The following is a 19,680-nucleotide window of genomic DNA, read 5'->3' on the forward strand; positions in this document are numbered from 1 at the left end:
GAGCTCGCCAGTCTCTCCTGGTTTGAAACGCCTGTAGATACTCTCATTCTCTGAATTTACGCCTCCAGGCGGCAACTCCCGCGTGTGTGCCAGGCTTCTGTGTGCCTCTGCCTTTGCAGCAGCTCTGCAGTTCTCAGCCAGCCCGGCTCCGGCTCCGCGGCCCCTCTGCAGCCCCTCCCATCTCTGAGTCAAGAAACTCCTTTCCAGCAGGTGCACAGCCCCCGAGGGCAGCCATTCCCGAGCGCCTTCCTTCTCTCGCACTACATCGACCGCACCTGTAAATCCCAGGGGCTGTGCTTTTCGGGTGCTCATCTCTGACCTATTCTCACCCCCCACCGGCACATCCATGACCACCCAGCCCTCATCCTCTTGCCCAGATGACCCAACGACCTGGTCAGGAGGCTCCCTGATCTGACTCTTCGCGCGCCCACCCCCGTGTCTTCTCGGCAGAGCGGCCACACTGACCCCGTGAAAGTCCAGTCATCACCGCCGCCCTCTGCTCGCCACCCCGTGGCCTCCCGTCTCGTGTGGAGCCCATCCCCCTCCCAGGCACAACCTTCTGCACGTGGCCCCACGGGTCGCTCCCTCCTCTTCCCGAGGTCTTCTCCCACCACCTACTGCTACGCTCCCATCCCTCCTCCCCCGCTTCACTTTCCTCTCCAGCCCACCTGACTCACTACACACCTTGGTTCTTCTCTCTGTCGCCGTCGGTCCCCCGGAGACGTGGAAGCTCCACGAGCGCAGGGCAGGTTCGCTCCGTGGACGTCCGCGTCCTGGAGACCGTGCGCAGCGCGGGGCCCGCAGCGGGAGCGGCCAGTTGGTACCGCGGGGTGGGAAATGCTCCCGATGGGGAACGGTCGGCTTCCAGTGGAGTGACGCGGTCCCTGCCACATTCGCCGTGTCACGGGAAGAAGGTGCGGTTTCAGACAACCCGTCCACACGCCCAGAGCGAGACGCCCACGAAAGAAGGAACAATGAGTCCCGTCGTGCCGAGACGCCAAAAGTGCCCTAAGGCGGCGTCCCGGGGGCGCAAAGAACCGCGGCACTAACACCCTGGCGGACCGCGTGGGCTCTGAGCGGCGCTGCGGCCCAACCGGGACTCGGAACCGCGAGGGCTCTGCCGGAGCTGGAGGGGCACCCACCGTCCCGCCAGCAGGCGCACCGGGAGCGCGCACGCAGGTGCGGCCGGGGCCGGGCCCGGGGTTCCGCCCGCCACCCTCCGAGCGCGCCCTCCATTGGCTGCTCCGCCCACGGGCCGCGCTCCCATTGGCCTCAGATCAGACTGGGGGCGGGCCCGGCCCTCCAGGGCTCTGCGACAGAGGCGGGCGGTGAGCGGCAGCCTGGCGGCTGGCCTCCAAGGACGCGCCTGCCCCGAGCCTCTGTAGCCCCGCCGCTCTGGACGCCCGGGTCGGGTGCGGAGTGGCGCCGGGCTCGGGCTGGGGGGCGTGGCGCAGCAGGAGGCGGCTTGCGCAGGCGCGGTCGGCACGCCCCGCAGCCCCCGGCAGCCCCCGCGGCCGCGCCCCTCCCCGCCCCGCCCACGCAGGGGAGCCTCCCGGCGGCCCCGCCCCCGCCCGGGCCTGCGGAGGAGGCGGAGGGGGATGACGTCATCGAGCGGGGCGACGGGCATTGGGCGCCATTTTGAAAAGGGGAAAAAAATCCCTCCCCGGCAGCCGCGGCGGCGGCGGCGGCGGCGGCGGCGGCGGCGGCGGCCGGGCTGAGGTGCTCGGGCGGCAGTAGCGCGGCGGCCGCCTCCTTCGTGCGCCGCCGCCTCGGCGCCTGCCCGCCCGCCGGCCGGCCATGGCAGGTGAGCGCCCGCGCGGGGCGAGGCGGGCGCTGGGCTGCGGGCGGGGGGCGCGGGCGTGGGCGCGGCGGGCGCGGGGCCCTGACGCGCCCGGTGTGTGTCCGCAGGGGCCGGAGGCGGCGGCTGCCCCGCGGGCGGCAACGACTTGCAGTGGTGCTTCTCGCAGGTCAAGGGGGCCGTGGACGAGGACGTGGCGGAAGGTAAGGCCGCGCACCTGGGCGGGGGCGGCGCGCTCCCCTCCTCCCGGCCGCGGCCCCGGAGAGCCTGCAGCCCGGGCCGGCGCGGCGTCCGCTCGCGGGGAGGGCGCGGGGCCCGGGGGCGGCCCGAGGGTTATGTAAGGGAGCCAAGGTCACCGGGCCTGCGGCGGACCCTGCTGGCGGCGCGTCGGGCTCCTCCCCGCGCGGGTGGCCGCCGCCTGCGTTCGACGGGGCTGCGGGCGGAGCGGCGGGAAGCGGGGCTCGGGGCGGGCGGCGGGAGGGGCGGGCGGCCGGGCCGGGTGCGGCGCTCTCTGCGGCTCTGACGGCCGCCGCTCGGCTCGCGGGGCGGGCGCTGCCCTCGGGCCTCCGACGCGCGACGCCTTCCGAGCTCGCGGACCCCGCGCGCTGCTTCCCCGGACCGCAGCCCTGCGGGACCCGGGGCCGGCGTGTCGGCGGGAGCGGCCCGTGAGGCCCCGTCTGCCGTGCTCCCGCGCGCCGGGTCCCTGGAGCGCTCAGCGGCGTCCCCGCGGCCTGTCGCCCCGGCCCCGCCGCCCCTGGCAGGGCGACCCCCGCAGATCGGAAACGCAGCGGCGTCGCAGCGGCTGGTGCGAGCGGAGGTTTGGGCGCAAACACGGGGTTACCCCCGGGCTCGTGCGAGCTGCGCGTTCGCGCTGCGTCCGCTGTCCCGGGAGAGCCCGACCCGCCGGCGCTGCCCCCTCTCCGCGCACGCCTGGGCGCACGGACGGACGGACGAAGTGCCGCGTGCGGGGCGGGCGTGGCGCTCCGAGCGCGGGGTCTGCGCCGACGTGACTGTTCGCCGAGGCGAGCGGATGGGAACTCTGCGCTTGTCCGTCCCGACTTCGCGGTTTTGCACGGACCTGCAAGCTTGCTGTTTCTGGAAGGTTTCTTTGGGGTCGTTACTTGGGCGTCTTCCGGCGGCTGCATGCGCTGGGCGTTCTCTGTCATCCAGCGGGGCTCAGGCGGGGCGTGCGCCCGGACGCCCCTCGTGTCCGTCGCCGGGTTGCGGCCGCGTCCGTGCAGTTGCGCCGTTGCCGGAGAAGTCGTGGGTAGAGGACACGGAACGGCAGCAGCCGGGGGGGCAAGCGGGGCGGAGAAGCCCGTACCGAGCTCGGCCGTGGTGGGGAAACGTTGGCGGGAGGTGGAAGGTGCGGTGATCCGAAGGAGCTTCTCGAGCCCTGGCGTGTGCTTCCGTGTCTTGGTGCAGGTTTGCGGCTCGCGATGCGCTTGCCCGGGTCTGAGCTCTCCGTGGAGGAGCGCCCCTGGACCCGCGCACGGGGGACGTCTTTCTGCCTCCCGAGACCATGGCTGAGGCGCAGGCGGGGGCCCTGTCCGCACTTGGCGAGGGCAGCACCTGGCAGCGCCCGGCAGTTCCGACTCAGTGCTGCGGCCGCGAGTGCAGTGGGCTGAGGTTTCTGATTTCTTTGTTGTTTTTGAAACTGATAGTTTGGGGGACTCGAATCATAACCGTGCGGAGCCGAGGAAACGTGACGGCTTTTCCTTTTCCAAGAGCGGGGTTTTGCTTAGGCAGGGGCCAGGTCAGCATAGCACCGTCAGGATTTCTCGTTGCTTGCAAGCAGGAGTAGAGCTGGGCTTGGAGGGAACCTGGTTGTTTTCCTGCTGGTGACAAGGTGCAGGAGAGACCGTCCCTGCTCCTCCCGCGGCAGCTTGCTGCTGGCGGCTGTAGTCCCCACCCTCCGCAGGTGCGCAAGGTGAACTTCTCTGCCCAGGAAAGCAAGAATCAAGACTAAAAACCGGGCGAGGCTTCCAAAAGGAAGTGAAAAGGGAAGTGGTTTGTTAGCTTGTGCCCTCAAATCCTTATGCTCCAGGCAGTGAGCGCTGTGCGGAAGCTGTGAGGTGTCCGTGCAGATCTCGGTGTGTGCTGCTCGGTCACCTCTGCCCAGTCCCTAAGCCCTACGCGCTTTCCTTGGGCGACTTGCACTGAACAGATGATGTTTACAGATGCCATATGATACTGTAGTCCTTTGCTGGTGTGTCTCATCCAGCTGGAAGGCTGAGTGTCCCCACACACACACACACCTTGTAGAGGACCCAGTCTGCAGTGCTGCTACCAACAGACAGCGAGTGCTCACTGCTGCAGACGTGGCTCTGTTACCTGCATCTGTTAGTTCCCAGTCACACGGCCCTAGGAGGGAGGGACTGTTCTTCCCAGTTCTAGATGCAGAAGCCCAGGCACAGAGGGCCATTAACTTGGTCAGCAGCTGCTGTAAGGTCAGAGCCAAGGTTTGAAGCCAGCCTGGCTGGCTCCGGAGGCAGCACTGCTGCGGCCCTCGAGGTGGGATGTGGCTGCCAGCCTGGGGATGGCTCCTTTGAGAGTGCATGAGAGCGCTCACTGGCCAGAGTTGTAGGAAAGCAAATGAAAATGAGATGCCTTGAGAGCAGGTGTCTCTCCCAGGTTAGGAACAAGGGTTAAAGCATGGCCATCAAAGAGCAGATGTCACAAAGATGGTTTGACTGGGAGAGCCTGGAACCCCTGTGCACCCAGCCGACGAGGCAGAAATTCTGTGAGTTACTTAAAGCACGATTGTACTCACTTCTTCCAGGAAAGCTTTGGGTCCTGCTGCCTCTGCCCGTGGATTGTTTTTCCAGAAAAGCTGTGGGGAGGGCTGGAGGAGGGCTTTGTAACCACCTATGACCTGGTTTTATAGCTTTTTGTGTAGCCTGATGACCGCTGGTTCGTCATCAGTAATTTTACATGTCTTGACTTTTTACTTGATGGTTTTGTTTTAATCTGTTTCTTAATCCATGATCTGGTCTACGGTCTTGAATTTGACATTAATCTTTTTCTAAAAGGATAATACTAAATGTTAATCTGTAACTCCAGCTTAAGTCTGGGGAGTTGTATAAATCCTATGGGTATCTCAGTGATATGGTCCGGCCTTTCTAAAAGGGTTTATGTAGATATATTATGAAAGGAAAACCTTGAAGTTGGAGAAAGAAACAAAAACTAAGGGTATTTGGGTATCAATATTAAGAAGATACTGTGTTTCATAAATTTGAGCTACATCTGATTTCAGAAATGTTAACATGTAGGAACCTGTGCTCCCTACAATCAGTGAAATCCAGTATTTGTGAATGCAAAAATCATATTATTTTTAGTGTTGTGGGTTTCTTTTCTTTTTTTTTTTTTTTTTCCTGTATATAGGAAGTGAACACTCAGTATTTATCATTGGTTTTTTTTTTTTTTTTAATTGTGATGGGACCTGTGTCTGGCTGTTTGAAGTATTCTAATCTGATACATTGTCTACATTCCATTGTAGGGTTCCCATTTACTTTGTATTTGTATCTGTGCCATCCTAAAAGTTCTCCAGGAAAGCATCTTGTGGGGGGAAGCCATGAAACAAGAAAACGATCTACTTACTAACATTCTTGTTGTTTAATTTAGAAGAGAGTTTCATGGGGAGATTGTGCTTGTGGTTTTCTTAAGGTTAAGGCATTTCACATACTTAGGAGCACAGCTACATTGCAGTGCTTCTGAAATCAGGCTGCATGTTCAAGAACCTGGGCTAACTGTAGTTATATAATCAGATGTGAGTATGAGATTTACGGTAATATTAAATCGTACTCCTCATTTTTTTTTTATTCCTTGATTTTAAAGGTCTTGTTTTGGGATGCCTGGGTGGCTCAGTTGGTTAAGCGTCTGCCTTTGACTAAGGTCATGATCCCAGGGTCCAGGATTGAGCCCCACATGGGGCTCCCTGCTCAGTGGGGAGGCTACTTCTCCCTCTCTCTCTCTCTCTGCCTGCTGCTCTCCCTGCTTGTTCTCTAAGATAAATAAAATCTTAGGGGGTGGGGAGAACGTTTTGTTGGGAAATTCTGGGTTTAGTTCATGTCTGCCATTTATCAGGTGTGAAGGCCTGTTCTGAACCTCAGCTCAATTATCTAGAATAGATATCAAAAGATTTTTGTCAGGGAGCCTCTGGGTGGCTCAGCTGATTGGGCATCTGCTTTCAGCTCAGGTCATGGTCTCAGAGTCCAGGGATGGAGCCCTGGTTGAGTCCAGCTCCCTGCTCAGCATGGAGTCTGCTTCTCCCTCTGCCTCCCATGCGAGTTCTCTCTCTCAAATAAAGACATAAAGTCTTTAATTTAAAAAAAAAATTTTATTTTTGTCAAGATTAAACAATCTGCAGTGCTTTTGTTTCCTGTAAAGTTTGAGTGCTAGGTATGACTTAATTAATTCTCATGTATTTTAGGGTGTTTGGGTTTGGTTGTAGCTGTTCTTAGACCTAAAAATCACAGTTTCTTGATTTTTTTTTTTCCCTGATTTCCCCCCAGTCTCTTCATTCTTCCTAGATCCCTTCAGTTAGGCCTAACCACTTGGCTCTTGTATTATTACTCAGGGTTCCTTTCTTGCTTGTACTTCTTTCCTCATACTCTGTGACCCTTGCTCATGTTCCTCTCCCAGCCAAGAATTTTCTTCGTGTTTCCTGCCTACCTTCCACACCCTTCCAGTCCTTCCACCGTCTGCTTTCTCTCCCCAGTTTTAGTGCATGGGTTAGTCTTGTCTCTTCAACTTGTTACTCAGGATATGGAAAGGCAAATCCCATTTCGATTGTCTTACTAGCTTTGTGTTAACTTGAGAGGGTACTTACCGTGTGGTTTTTCATCTGTACAGCCGGGGTACTGTTCCCTATGGTGGTGACACGTTGTTAGGAAGATTCCACACAAATGCAGGGAAAGCTCTGGCAAACAGGCACACGCGGTAACTGGTAACTGTGGGAATGTTGTCCTAAGAGACACTCTTGCACGGAAGAACTTACTCTGTTGCTTCCAGGAGCCAACTGAAGAAAAGGAAGGGTGTTGCAGGGCGCTGCTTTCAGCTTAGCTCATCTGAAAGTTCACAACTATGTCCTCAAGGGCAGCTGGTGTGGGTGTTGGATTAGAGGAACCCTGTTCCTGCCTCGAGAAACCCTCTGGTGAGACGGACACCCTCCTGAGAGCAGAGGAAGTAGAGGGAACGTGCTTGAAGTGCCTCGCAGGCAGACTTGGGTGGGAAGTGAAGGTGAGGAAATCAGGGTGTGGAAAGGGAAGAGGTGAAGAATGTTCCAGATGGAGGAGGCTTGGAGAGGAGATTGGAGAGAGCGTGGCGCATTCTGGGACAGAATGTTTGGCAGGCGGTCTTTCAGCAGAGAGGGTAGTGGCCCTGTTGAGGGGCTGAGCGGCCAAAGAGTGCCCAGTAACAGCCTGGGATCACCATGAGGACTTCTGATTGTACCTTCAAGTGATCCTGAGTGCGGGCCTTTAAGATTCCAAGCGGAAGAATGATACCAGTTTTACCTCTTTTTAGGGAGGTCACTCTGGCCCTGGGAGAATGGTTGGTGAAGGGGGAAGAATGCAGGCCAGCCGGAAGTTACTGCAGGAATAAAAGCTGGAAATGGGGCTTACTCGAAGTCAGAGGTCTCCAGCGGTGTTTTTGTGAAGGGCCAAGTAGTCAGTATTTTAGACTTTGCAGGCCAGGCAGTCTCTTGCTGCTACTGAGCTCAGCTGTGCCTGGGTGGCCGGCGGACCCCGCGGAGGCTGTCCCGCAGCACTGTGCCGACAGCGGAGCCCGGTGCCCCCGGCCCCGCCCCCGCCGCCCCCGGCCCGCTGCGCAAACTGCTTCTTGAGCCTTTGGCTCCGGGAGGATCAGAGCACTTTTGTTTGTGTGGGTTTTGTCCATCGCTGTTTCCTGTATTTGAATTAAAACGGAGGAAGTTAAGGTATTTATTATTTCACTTTAAAGTAGTAACGAGTCTGGTACATGGGAACAAGACATCTTCCATGAAAAACAACTTTCTCAGGCCAGCAAAAGACCTAGCGAGAAGACAGGCCTCGTTTCACACTCTGTGGACCCTCAGGCGGGGCCCGCGGACGGCGGCGGGGTCGGGGTCGGCGGCGGGGTCTCTCGCAGCCCCCTCGCTGAGGTCTGCAGGGAAAATCTGGCCTCTCGCCCGGGGTCGCAGGAAGAGGAAGGAGGAGTGAACAGCCGTTCCCTGGAGGCCGGTCCGTGGCAGCGCGGCCCAGCCCGGCGGACGACGGCGTCCCGGGTTCGGTGGTGCACTGGGACCGCCGCTGTCGTGAGCTCGAGCCGGGCGCGCCGGAGCCCGCTGTCTCCCTCCCGTGCTGAGCCGGTTCTCGCTCGCGGGCTCCCAGCTCCGGCGCGCCCGGCTGTTCGCGTCTCCGTGCCGGGCGTCTCGCCGCAGAAGGTCGGAGCAGGTCGCGCGTTACCGCCCCACGGGCTTCGTCGGAGAGTCGTCTGTCGGGAGCCGTCGGGGCGGCGGAGCTGACGCAAGCGGCCCGCAGTCCAGGTCCTCCTGCAAGCGGGCACGCGAAGGTCGGCAGCCCGCGCGGGCCGGGAGCATCTGCGAGGCCCGTCGGAGCCGCTGCCGCTGGCGCGTTGTCCTGCGAGGACACGCGCGCTCCGCTCCGGCAGCGCCCGGCCGACCCCAGCACGTGCTTCTCCTCCAGCCCAGCTCGGCGCTTGCAGGCGGAGCGGCGGCCGTTTCACCGCAGCGATCGTCGGGACGCGCGCGCCCGGCCAAACTGATGCGTCCGGCTGTGCGTCCGCACGGTCCTAGGTGAGACTGCGCGCCTGCGTGCGCGTGCCTATGTGTGCGCGCGTCCGTGCCTGCGTGCGCGTGCCTGCGTGCGCGTGTCCGTGCCTGCGTGCGCGTGCCTGCGTGCGCCGCCCCGCCGTGCTGCTGCTGTGCTGCTGCTGCCGTGCTGGGAGCGAAGGCCCCGCACTTCCCCCGCCCGTGCCCTTGTTCGCCCGTGCGGCCGGCGGCGCGTCACTAGGAAGGTAACTTTGACCTCTGGGACCTCTGGAAGGTTCTCGGGGACCCGGGGGTCCGCAGAGCCCGCTGCGCAGTAGGGACAAGAGCGCAGATTTCAGGACCAGCAGTCCTTCCTCATCCTCTCTGGATTTACGTTTCTGTCTCAGTGTAAAACCAGAGACTCAGTACGTCTGTGTCTTTTTAACATTTATTTATTTATTTGACAGAGATCACGTAGGCAAAGAGGCAGCCAAAGGGGGAAGGGGGAAGCAGGCTCCCCGCGGAGCAGAGAGCCCCATGCGGGGCTGGATCCCACGACCCAGAGGCCACGACCTGAGCCGAAGGCAGAGGCTTAACCCACTGAGCCCCGAGTTCAATATTTAAAGAAAATCAAATGATGCGGACATATAAAGAGTAAAAGTGAAATGTCCTCTTCACGGGTCTCCGGGAATCCTCCCCAGAAGTAACTGTTCTTAACAGGGTGTGTGTATTTTTAGACCGTTCCTTACCCGTTTAATTATTTGTTTTTATTTGAAAACTTCCTGTATGTAAGCAGTTTTATTTTTGTCTCACACAGCGTGGATCCTGGGGTAAATACTGTCTTGCAGCTGTCTTGCACCCCAGTACGTAACTTGAGGTTTCACAGTGCCCAGGCTTTCTGCTCAGCCGTGTATACACGCGACCCCTTGACTGTTGGAGCCGCCCCTTGAGATAGAAGCTGCCTTTGTTGGATGAAGGGAAAGTGGACCCTCAGGAAGATGAAGTCGCTTCGCCCAAGGGCACAGAGCCGGTGGGCGCTGGCGTCAGGACGCATCCGGTCAGGTGCTGGGAGTCCGAGGCCCGGGCTGAGAGAGTTCTCACCGCGCCGTCCTGCTGCATAGCTCGGGTGGTCCTTAGGCGGCTGCATGTGTCAGTGTTACGGATTATCTCATCTGTCTAACTAGTCTCACTGGTGGTTTCCAGTTTTTGCGGTTACTAAAGACGCCACGGTAAATAGTCTGCTCACCCACCCGCCCAGGCAGGCGTGTACGTGGCTGGATTCCTAGGAGTGGACACACTGGCAAAGCCGGTCATTTACCTCGCGGGGCTGCCAAATTGCCCTCCCAAAGGCCGTGACAACCTGCTCCTTCCGCGAAGCTTCCTTACCCCACCCACCGGCTGAGGACATCAGGCTTCTCCAGTTAGCAGTCTTTGCAGCAGATCTAGTGCTGTAATTCGTGCTTCCTTACCAGTTAGCGCTTGTGTTGACGATTTGTTTCTTCTGTGAGTTGTTAGAGCACATCATTACTCCAGTTTTCTCCTGAGCTTTTGAAAAATTAATTTTTAAAAGCTTTTTATACAATATGAATATTAACCTCTAAGTATTTTTTATTATAAACCTTGAATTTTGATTCTTCTGCCCCATAGTTCATATGCTCTCCTGCCCAGAGTTCGGTTAAGTGTGCTAAACGTGTATCTTTTACAAAGGGATTTTTGTTGTTGCTCTTGCTGCTGTTGGAAATCAAGGAAAAAGTCAGATCTGTCTGTGAGTCAGTCATGGCGTAGACGGGGAACGGTGAGTGGGACAGGGAAGGCGGCTCATTCGCTGAATGTAAGTAGAAGCTGGAGTTGGGAGCTCAGAAGCAGGGACCAGCCCTGGAAGCAGTAGCCCTGGACAGGACTTCGGGCTCAGAGCATGGAACACACTGTGGCCTGTTCGATCTCCATCCATCAGAAAACCACAACTAAAATGGGGATGCGGGGGTGTAAGTGCATTTATCTTTTCCTATTTTTTTTGCAGTGCTGAGCACAGTGTGGGCATACGGGACACGTCTTAATGAATTGTGAGTTCTCAGTGAGTCCTAATTCTTGCCCCAAAGGTAGCAAGTTCCCAGATGATAATTGGGAAATTTGGGGTGTAAAGAGCAGATGAGAGGTCTCCATCTTTAGCCTCATCTGTTAGCATGTAATTCATTTTTTAAAAGGGGCACGTGAAAGAGTTAATATAAATCATCCAAGAAATGGTATTGAGCAAAAAAAATTTAAAGGAGTGGTGAGACTTGACTTTTGGTTGACATTTCTGGAGAGTGTCTCTGCGCTCGTCTTCTGGAGGGCACTTCAGTATCTGTGTCCGTCACACTCAGAGCCAGGCTACAGCCCGTGATTCTGCGTGCCGGAGCTCGCAGCTCTGCCGGGCCGCGCGTTTACAGAGTCGCGCGCTGTGCGGCAAGCAGACATCCGGAGACCCTGGATGCCCAAAGGTGGTGAAGTGATTAAAAGTATCCTGGTAACGCCGTATTGTGCATTAACGGGGTCCGTGCCTGTCAGACAGCAGTCTGGGGCACGAGGTTAAAAACAGGAGCTTGGGGCGCCTGGGGGGGCTCAGTTGGTGAAGCCACTGCCTTCAACTCAGGTCATGATCCTGGAGTCCCAGGATGGAGTCCTGCATCCGGCTCCCTGCTCAGCAGGCAGCCTGCTTCTCCCTCAGGTCCTCCCACCTCTCATGGTTTGTGTGTGTGTGTGTGTGCGCGCGCACACGCATGCTCTCTCTCTCAAATAATAAAATACAACATATGTGTGTGTGTATGTAATATAAAAAATTTTTTTAAAAAAGAGAGACTAACAGCCAGAGAATAGCACTGGGCTGTAAAACAGTGTATTGTAAACACGTAGGCGTGGAGACGACCTGCCCAGCGGGTCACAGTGGGGCCTGTGGAGAGGGGGGCTCACATTTACAAAGACGTCTGCTTTTATGCTGGATGCGTCTGTATTGTTAGATGTTCTGCACCAAGGATGCATTGTGTTTTGTAGTGATAAGGAGAAAAGGGCCATTAAGGAAAGGAATAGAGTAGCCCTCTAAGAACTGAACCCAGGAGAGCTCCCCTTGCTGCTGCTTGTGATGGGCCGTCCTCACTGTGGCGGACCCCAAGACCCTGCCGCTGACTTTTCACGGTTCTGCTTCCAGCATCGCAAATGGCAAAATAGATACTCATAAAAGCACACCCGTTAGAAAGCACTGGTATCGTTAACTTGCTATAAAACAAAGCCAGACAATAATCCAGCTAATAATTACTGAAGATTGGGGGGGGCTTCCTTGCCTTTTCCGTATCAGTGCGTCGGTAAGCACACCCAACTTCGTAAAGCAGGGGTTACATCCGGCTTTGTTTCGCTGCTGGCAGTCGACCATCCACCTGCGTGCTCTGGAGAAACGTTATGACGTCTTTGTTTCCAGGACACACCTTGCATGTAGGAGAATACCTCACGTTTTGATAAACCCTGTAAGTCCGCTTTAAACAAAATAACATACGTACATGTTGTTAGCATGATGCGATAATAATAAATAGTCATGCTTTCAATATCTGGTCTTAATTTGTTTCAGATTTTTTTAAGAAGTAAAAGTTACAGGGGCACCTGAGTGGTTCAGTTAAGTGTCTGCCTTCAACTCGGGTTATGATTCCAGGGTCCCATGTTGGGCTCTCTGCTGAGCGGGGTGTCAGCTTCTCCCTCTCCCTTTGCCTGCTGCTTCCCCTGCTTGTGCTCGCTCTCTGTCAAATAAATAAAATCTTTAAAAAAAAAAAAGTCACAGTTCAAATTGAAGTCCTTTTCATTAATGCCCAGTCACATTGCTAGCCCCTGTCTTTGTTGCCCAGTAAACTGGGGAGACCCTGGGCTGTGGTGTCTCATCCCAGCCTGTCCCAAAGGAGTTGCCAAAGGTTCTTGGTCTTGTCCTGAGAAGGAATTCAAAGGCAGATGCAGCGCAGCAGACCGGGAGGAGAGCCGCACAAGCGGGGAAGTCTGTTAAAGGGAAAACGCGCTCTGGAGGTGGGAGAGCCAGGAGCTCTAGGGAGAGGGGCTGTGCGACTTAGGGGTCTCGGCTTTCTGTCTTTTAAGGACAGGTTAACTAGGGGGAGGAGTATACATCACTTGGGGTAGGGATTTCTTGGAAGGAGGTTTGCACCTTTTCTCCGTGTTTGGGCAGAGGTCCTGTGCCGGCGCCCACCATCCTGGGCCTGTCTGATTTGACCCAGCTTCATGCGCGGTCTTCCGGGACAGGCCTCTGACCTTGCCCATTCCTGACCTCCAGATACCCCATTAGAACCTAACTACCTGCCTATTCCCCTTCCCTCGCCAGCGGCAGCTTTTGCCATGAAGTTGGCATCTAGGCTGTCCCCACTTACGGGTTTGTACCAGATCAGACGCACGGCTCACCTTCTGCAGCTTCTCATCGAGCGAAGATTACCGTAGCCGCCCCAGCCCGGCTCCTGCTGCCAGTTTCCCCAGCGCGCTCGCCAGACCTCCGTGATCGGATTGAGTGTTGGACATCACGTTTCTTAGGTTTCGACTCTATGGTCCCAGAAAGGATGTGTCTGTCCCTTGTTGAAGTCCTGGGAAACGTCAGACATAGTCTGGGTAGGAGCAGCAGTTACCAAAAATCCTCCTGCGAGAGCATGAGTACCACCGAGAGGGCAGGGGAGAAGGAGAAGCAGGCTTCCTGCTGAGCAGAGCCGGATGGGGGGCTCAGTCCCAGGACCTCAGCATCCTGACCTGAGCTGAAGGCAAATACTTAACCCACTGAGCCACCCAGGCGCCCCCCAAAAATGCTCTTCTGACACAAAGCCCAGTTAAGTTCAGGTCGTAATCCTGATTGCAACTGGAAATGTGAGAGAATGAGAAAGTTTAACTGTTCTCAGCTTACTTACTGTTCACAGAGGAACAGCGGAATTCAGTAGTAAAAGGAAGAATTGACTTGAATTATGAAATTAACCACTTGGGACGTTCTGTGTTTTTGTTTTTCTTTTTTTTACTGCTCAGGGTGAAGTGTGTCCGTAGGTAAAGTAGTAATCATATAAATTGGTTATTTAGAAATCCATCCACTGTTCCCTCTGGGTTGCTGGCCATGAGGGCCTGTGGGGTCCTGGTGGAGGGGCCGGCTGGCTTGCAGAGATCCTATCTGTGTCTTGAGAACTGGCTCCTGGGGCTGCATCTTTTCATGTCATCTGATCCAAAGAGAAATACAGAACACTCCGGCTATCATCGATTTGGACCTTGTTTTTTGAGGACTGTGTTTTTTGTGTTTGGTTTTTGTCGTGGTGGTGGTGGCTCTTTTGTGTTTTGGGATTTTTTTAGATTTGATTTATTTGAGAGAGAACATGGAGGGGGTGAGGAGTAGCAGAGGGAGAGGGAGAAGCAGACTCGCAGCCCAGCAGGGAGCCTGATGCAGGACTTCCGGGATCATGACCTGAGCAGAAGGCAGACACTTAACCGACTGAGCCACCCAGGCACCCGAGGTGGTGATGATTTTTTTTTTAATTGACGTTTGTATTAGATTCCTATGTTATATTCTAATTTTATTTAATATTTCTGTAGAGAAAGGGAAAGGGAATCTTAAGCAGGCTCCATGCCCAGCGCAGAGCCTGACACGGGCCTTGATCTCACCCACCCTGAGATCATGACCTGAGGCAAAATCAGGAGTCCGTTGCGTAACCAGCTGAGCCACCTAGGTGCTCCCAAGTTTATTTCTTTTAATCCCCATCATCTTTTTCACTTACCCGCCCCCCCCCCCCCCCCCGCAACACCTCCTGTTGGTAACCATCAGTTCTCTTTAGTGAAGAGTCTGTTTCTTGGGACGCCTGGGTGGCTCAGTGGGTTAAGCAACTGCCTTCGGCTCAGGTCATGATCCTGGAGTCCCAAGATCAAGTCCCACATCAGGCCCTCTGCTCATCATGGAGCCGGCTTCTCCCTCTGCCCCTTGCCCCTTTCATGCTCTCTCTCTTTCTCAAATAAATAAAATCTTAAAAAAAAAAAAAAAAAAGTCTGTTTCTTCAGTTTGCCTCTCTCTGCTTTTCCTTTGCTGGTTTGCTTTGTCTCTTACATTCCACGTATGAGTGAGATCATGTGGTACGTGTCCTTCTCTGACGGACCTATTTTGCTCAGCATGATACTCTCTGGCTCCATCCACGTTGTTGTCAGTAGCAAGATTTCATTCTTTTTGGTGGCTGAGTAATATCCCATCATACATCTGTCACATCTCCTTTATCCGTTCTTCTGTGGATGGACTTGGGCTGTTGTGGGTAATGCTGCTATAAACATTGGGGTGCATGCATACTCTTTAAACTAGTGTTTCTGTATTTGGGGGGTAAGTGCCCAGTAGTGCGATTCCTGGGTGGTAGGTGGCTCTGTCGTTCACTGTTTGAGGAGCCTCCGCACTGTTGTCCACAGCGACTGCACCGGCTGGTATTCCCACCTGCAGGGCACAAAGTTTCCCTTTTCTCCCTGTCCTTCTTGTTGTTGTATCTTAAAGGTTGTTGATTTTAGCCATTGTGACAGGTGTGCGGTGACGTGTCATTGTGGTTTTGATATGTGTTTGCCTGTGGCAGTGATGTTGAGCATCTTTCCTGTGGCTCTGGGTCATCTGGACGTCTTTGGAGAAACGTCTGCTCGAATTTTACGCCCATTTTTTTAATCTGGATTGTTTGGTGTTTTAGGGTGTTAAGTTCTTTATGTATTTTGGATACTAGTCCTTCATCTGATGAGACCCTTGCAGATACCTTCTTCCATGCCGCAGGCTGCCTTTTAGTTCTGTTGGCTGTTTCCTCTGCTGGGCAGAAGCTTTTCACTTTGACGGAGTCTCAGTCGCTTATTCCTGCTTTTGTTTCCTGTGCCTCAGGAGACGTAACTAGAGAGTTGCTGTAGCAGGTGTCAGAGATTACTGCCTGTGGTCTCTTCCAGGATCTTTATGGTTCCAGGTCTCACATTTAGGCCGTTGATCCATTTTGAATCAATTTTTCTGTGGTGTAAGGAAGTGGTCTGGTTTCATTCTTACGCATGTGACCAGTTTTCCCAACACCATTTGTTGAAGAGACTTTTTCCCATCGGATGTTCATTCCTCCTTTGTTGAAGATGAATTGACCATATAGTTGTAGGTTTAATTCTGGGTTTTCTGTGCTGTTGCACTGATCTCTGTGCCTGTTCTTAGGCTGGTACCATTCTGTTTTGATGAGTATCTCTTTGTGATTTACCTTGAAGTCTGGGATTGTGATACCTCCAGTTTTGTTTTTCAAGATTGCTCTGGCTCTTCAAGGTCCTTTGTGGTTCCATATAAATTTTAGGAATACCGTGACGAGGTGGCTGAGTGGTTAAGGCGATGGACTGCTAAATTTTAGGATTATTTGTGCTAGCTCTGTGAAAAATGCTGGTGTTATTTTGATAGGGATTGCATTAAATGTGTACATTGCTTTGTGTAGTGTACACATTTTATCAGTAGGCTTCCAACCCATGAGCGTGAAATGTCTTTCCATTTCTTTTCACCTTCTCGAAATTATTTGGTCAGTGTTTTAGTTTTCAGAGTACAGGTTATTCACCTCTTTGGATAAATGTATTCCTGATACTTTATTGATTTTGGTGCAGTTGTAAATGGGATTGTTTTCTTAATCTCCCATTCTGCCACTTCATTATCAGTATTACGGGAACGCAACAGAGATCTGTACGTTGATTTTTGTATCCTATGACTTTACTGAATTCATTTATCAGGTCTGGTCGTTTTTTGGTGGATTCTTTGGGATTTTCTGTATACAGTATCGTGTCCTCTGCAAATGGAGTTTTATTGCTTACCAATTTAGGTGCTTTTTATTTCTTTATGTTGTCTGTGTAATGGCCGTGGCTGTGAGCTCCAGAGCTCTGCTAAATAAAACTGGTGAGAGTGGATGTTCTTGTGAGGCCTGGGAGTTTTCTTTTTTAATTATGGTAAACTATACAGAGTTTAATATGGATCATTTTAACCATTCATAAGCATATAATTCAGTGACGTTAATTAGATTCACAATGTTGCGTGACCATCAGCACTATCTATACCTAAACCTTTTTCATCCTGCCGAACAAGAACTCTGTCCCCATTAATAATAAATTTAAAAAAGCAAAAGGACCTTTTCCCCTTACCCCCAGGACCCAGTAATCTTTATTCTAGTTTCCATTTTATAAAAATCATATGCCTACTGTAGGGACCGCACAGACGTGAAATTACACAACGTTGTCCACCTGCATCTGGCTTATCTCACTGTGCATAATGTTTTTAAGGTCTCTCCGCGTTGTAGCACGTATCAGAAATTTTTTTAAGACTTTATTTTTTTTAGAGCAGTTTTAGGTTCAGTGTAAAATTAAAGGGAAGCTACAAAGATTTTCCGTGTACTCGCTGCTCCCCTCCATACCACACACACAGCTTCCTCCACTCTCAACAACCTGCACCAGATAGTAGATTTGTTACAGCGAAGGAACCAACACGACACATCCTTGCTGCCCAAAGTCCCGTCGTCAGCGTGTGTGCATTAGAGTTCACTCTGGGTGTTAAGTACTCTGCGGGTTGGGCACACGGCTGTCCCCGTGGTAGCACGCAGAGCTGTTTCTCGGCCCTGAAAACCCTCTGTCTGCCTGTTCTCTCCTCCATTCACCCCTACAACCACTGATCTCTTCACTCTCTCCAAAGTTTGACCTTTTCCCAAGTGTCTTGTCTTTGGGGCCACGCAGTACGCAGCCTTTTCATTCTGGCTTTTCTCACTTCATTGCATGCATTATTTTCATGGCTTGATGGCTCATTTCTTTTTAGTTCTGAGTAATAACTCCCCCGCGTCTGGTTGGACCACAGTTCACCTACGGAAGAACAAAGAACATCTTGGTTGCTTCCGTGTTTTAAGATACTGAATAAAGTTGCTGTCAACATTTGTGTGCAGGTTTTTGTATAGATGTAAATTCCCAGCTCCTTTGGGTAAATGCCAGGAAGCACAATTGCTGAATCCTACGGGAAGAGAATGTTTAATTTTGCAAGAAACGACCAAACTTCGTTGCAGAGCACTTGCACGGTTTGCGTTCCCATCCGCAGTGAGAGAGTTCCTGCTGCCCCACATCTTTGCCGGCGCTCGGTGGTGTCCGGACTTGGGGTTTTGGCGTTCTGATGGGTGTGTAGTGGTACCTTGTTTAAATCTCTATTTACCTGAGATGATGCTTGCATCTTTTCATACCCTTATCTGCCATCCATAGCGCTTTTCTGTTGAAATGTCTGTTAAGGTTTTTGCCCATTTTGTAATTGGGCTGTTTTCTTATTGTTGATTTTAAGACTTCTTCGTCTGTTTTGGATAACAGTACTTTATCAGCTGTATCTCTTGCAAATATTTTCTCCTGGTATGTGGCTTATCTTCTCATTCTCTTGAACGGATCAGAATTTCATTCCATTTTATGGCAGAGTTAAATGTGGATTTTTTGAACATCTCTAATTTTTTTTTTTACTCTATTTTTAGTCCTTGAAAATTTAAAAAATTTTATTCTTAAAGAATATATTCCTCAGAAGCTGTTTGGAAATTGAATTATTTATATGCAAACTTACTGGTCAAAAATAACTTGCTACAATTTTTCTAAAATCACAAACTGGGGGGAATGCCTGGGTGGCTCAGTCGGTTAAGTGTCTTCCTTTGGCTCAGGTCATAATTTCAGGTCCTGGGTCAAGCCCCACGTTGGACTCCCTACTCAGTGGGGCATCTGTTCCTCCCTCTACCCGCTGCTCCCGCTGCTTGTGGTCCCTCGTGCACACGTTTACTCTCTCTCTCTCTGACAAATAAATAAAATATTTTTAAAAATAAAATCACAAACTGGGTATAGTAATCATTGTTTGCTTAAAATCTGATAAAACTTGGATGACTTTTACCATTTAGCTGGTGAATATATCACTTATTTGATTATTTCTTTATTTCAGGATTTAACTTGGAAGTGTGTGTGAGTTCTTCCACATGTGTTTAAATATACTGAACTGTGTGTATTTAGCGTAAGGAAGACTCTGAGGGCTGTGCCTGTGCCTACCGCACTAATAAAAGATGGCACTTGAGTGGGCATCGGGCTGCGGGTGGAACGTGTGACTCTTGATCTCAGAATTGTGAGTTCAAGCCCCATGTGGGGCACAGAGCGTACTTTAAAAAAGAAAAAAGGTAGCATATAAGGAGAGAAGTGACAGCAGCCTTGTTTTTCTCATGACAGACTGGGTTTAAAGATCATTTCCCAGATTTAAAGAGGGATTCTTCCCCTCTTGGTACCAATTTCTCAAATTAGTGGCCTTTTACATTTCTGACAAAAGTGCCAGTGCCAAGTGTCTTCTTGCTGGTTTGAGTCCGAAGTACCAGGGAGCGGTTGGGTAGTTCCCTGTCCAGATGCGCAGCAGGAGGGGAGTCTGCAGGCCCACGGTGGGCGACCAGGACTCACAAATGAACGCCCTGAGCTCCCCATACTTTTGCCTCTTGGTGCGTCTTTCTGCCGGCGCGCGTCCCTGCTGCTCCTGCCCCGCGTGTGAGCACCGCTGCGGCACACGTGGCCCCGACACACAGGACCGCCGAGGTGACAGCTGCGAGGACGGCTCCAGAGGGTGCTTGGGTGGCTCAGGGCCCTGCGATGGAGCCCCACATGGGGCTCTGTGCGCAGTGGGGAGCCTGCCTCTCCCTTCCTCTCCACGCCCGTGCTCACTCTCACTGTCTCTGTCTCCCTCTGAAATAAATAAAATCTTAAAAAAAGGAATAAAGAGACTAAGGCCTGGGTGACCAGACCACAGAAAGCGAAGGGTAGAATGGAGGAGGGTTTTGAAGTTTATCCCGAGGGCAGTTGTGACTTCACCTGGTGCGTGTGGAGTAGGAGAAGCCCACGACCAGGCTTGTGTTTAAAAACGAGAAGTGAGGGCGCCTGGGGGGCTCTGCCTTCGGCTCAGGTCATGATCTCAGGGTCCTGGGATCGAGCCCCACATCGGGCTGTCTGCTCCGCGGGGAGCCTGCTTCCCTCTCTCTCTCTCTGCCTGCTTGTGATCTCTGTCTCTGTCCAGTTTATTTAATCTGCCACAGACTGGCTTTTGGGGGGTTTTTGGGTGGGGGGGTTAGTGACCGACCAC

The 19,680-nt window shown here is 53.2% G+C and overlaps 2 protein-coding genes across 3 annotated transcripts in view; one reads left to right on the plus strand and one right to left on the minus strand.

Moving 5' to 3' along the window:
- Positions 1-1,459, minus strand: part of LOC125084418 (uncharacterized) — a 63,387-nt gene extending 61,928 nt beyond the window's left edge. Inside the window, exon 1 of the mRNA XM_047701644.1 lies at positions 685-1,459. The gene's annotated coding sequence lies outside the window, so the exon portion shown is untranslated. The remainder of the gene's footprint in view (positions 1-684) is intronic.
- Positions 1,460-1,654: 195 nt separating this feature from the next.
- The window catches only part of PPP2R2D (protein phosphatase 2 regulatory subunit Bdelta), a 43,354-nt gene continuing 25,328 nt past the window's right edge, over positions 1,655-19,680 (plus strand). The window contains exons 1-2 of one of the 2 annotated variants that reach the window (XM_047702170.1): positions 1,655-1,804; positions 1,909-2,001. In XM_047702170.1, coding sequence (XP_047558126.1) covers positions 1,798-1,804; positions 1,909-2,001 — 100 coding nt within the window. In that variant the 5' untranslated portion in view covers positions 1,655-1,797. Of the gene's footprint in view, positions 1,805-1,908; positions 2,002-4,438; positions 4,542-19,680 lie in introns of those variants that run through there. The other variant, XM_047702171.1, reaches the window with a different exon arrangement.

The sequence above is a fragment of the Lutra lutra genome, chromosome 14 (genome assembly GCF_902655055.1).
Source record: "Lutra lutra chromosome 14, mLutLut1.2, whole genome shotgun sequence".
NCBI lineage: Eukaryota > Metazoa > Chordata > Mammalia > Carnivora > Mustelidae > Lutra > Lutra lutra.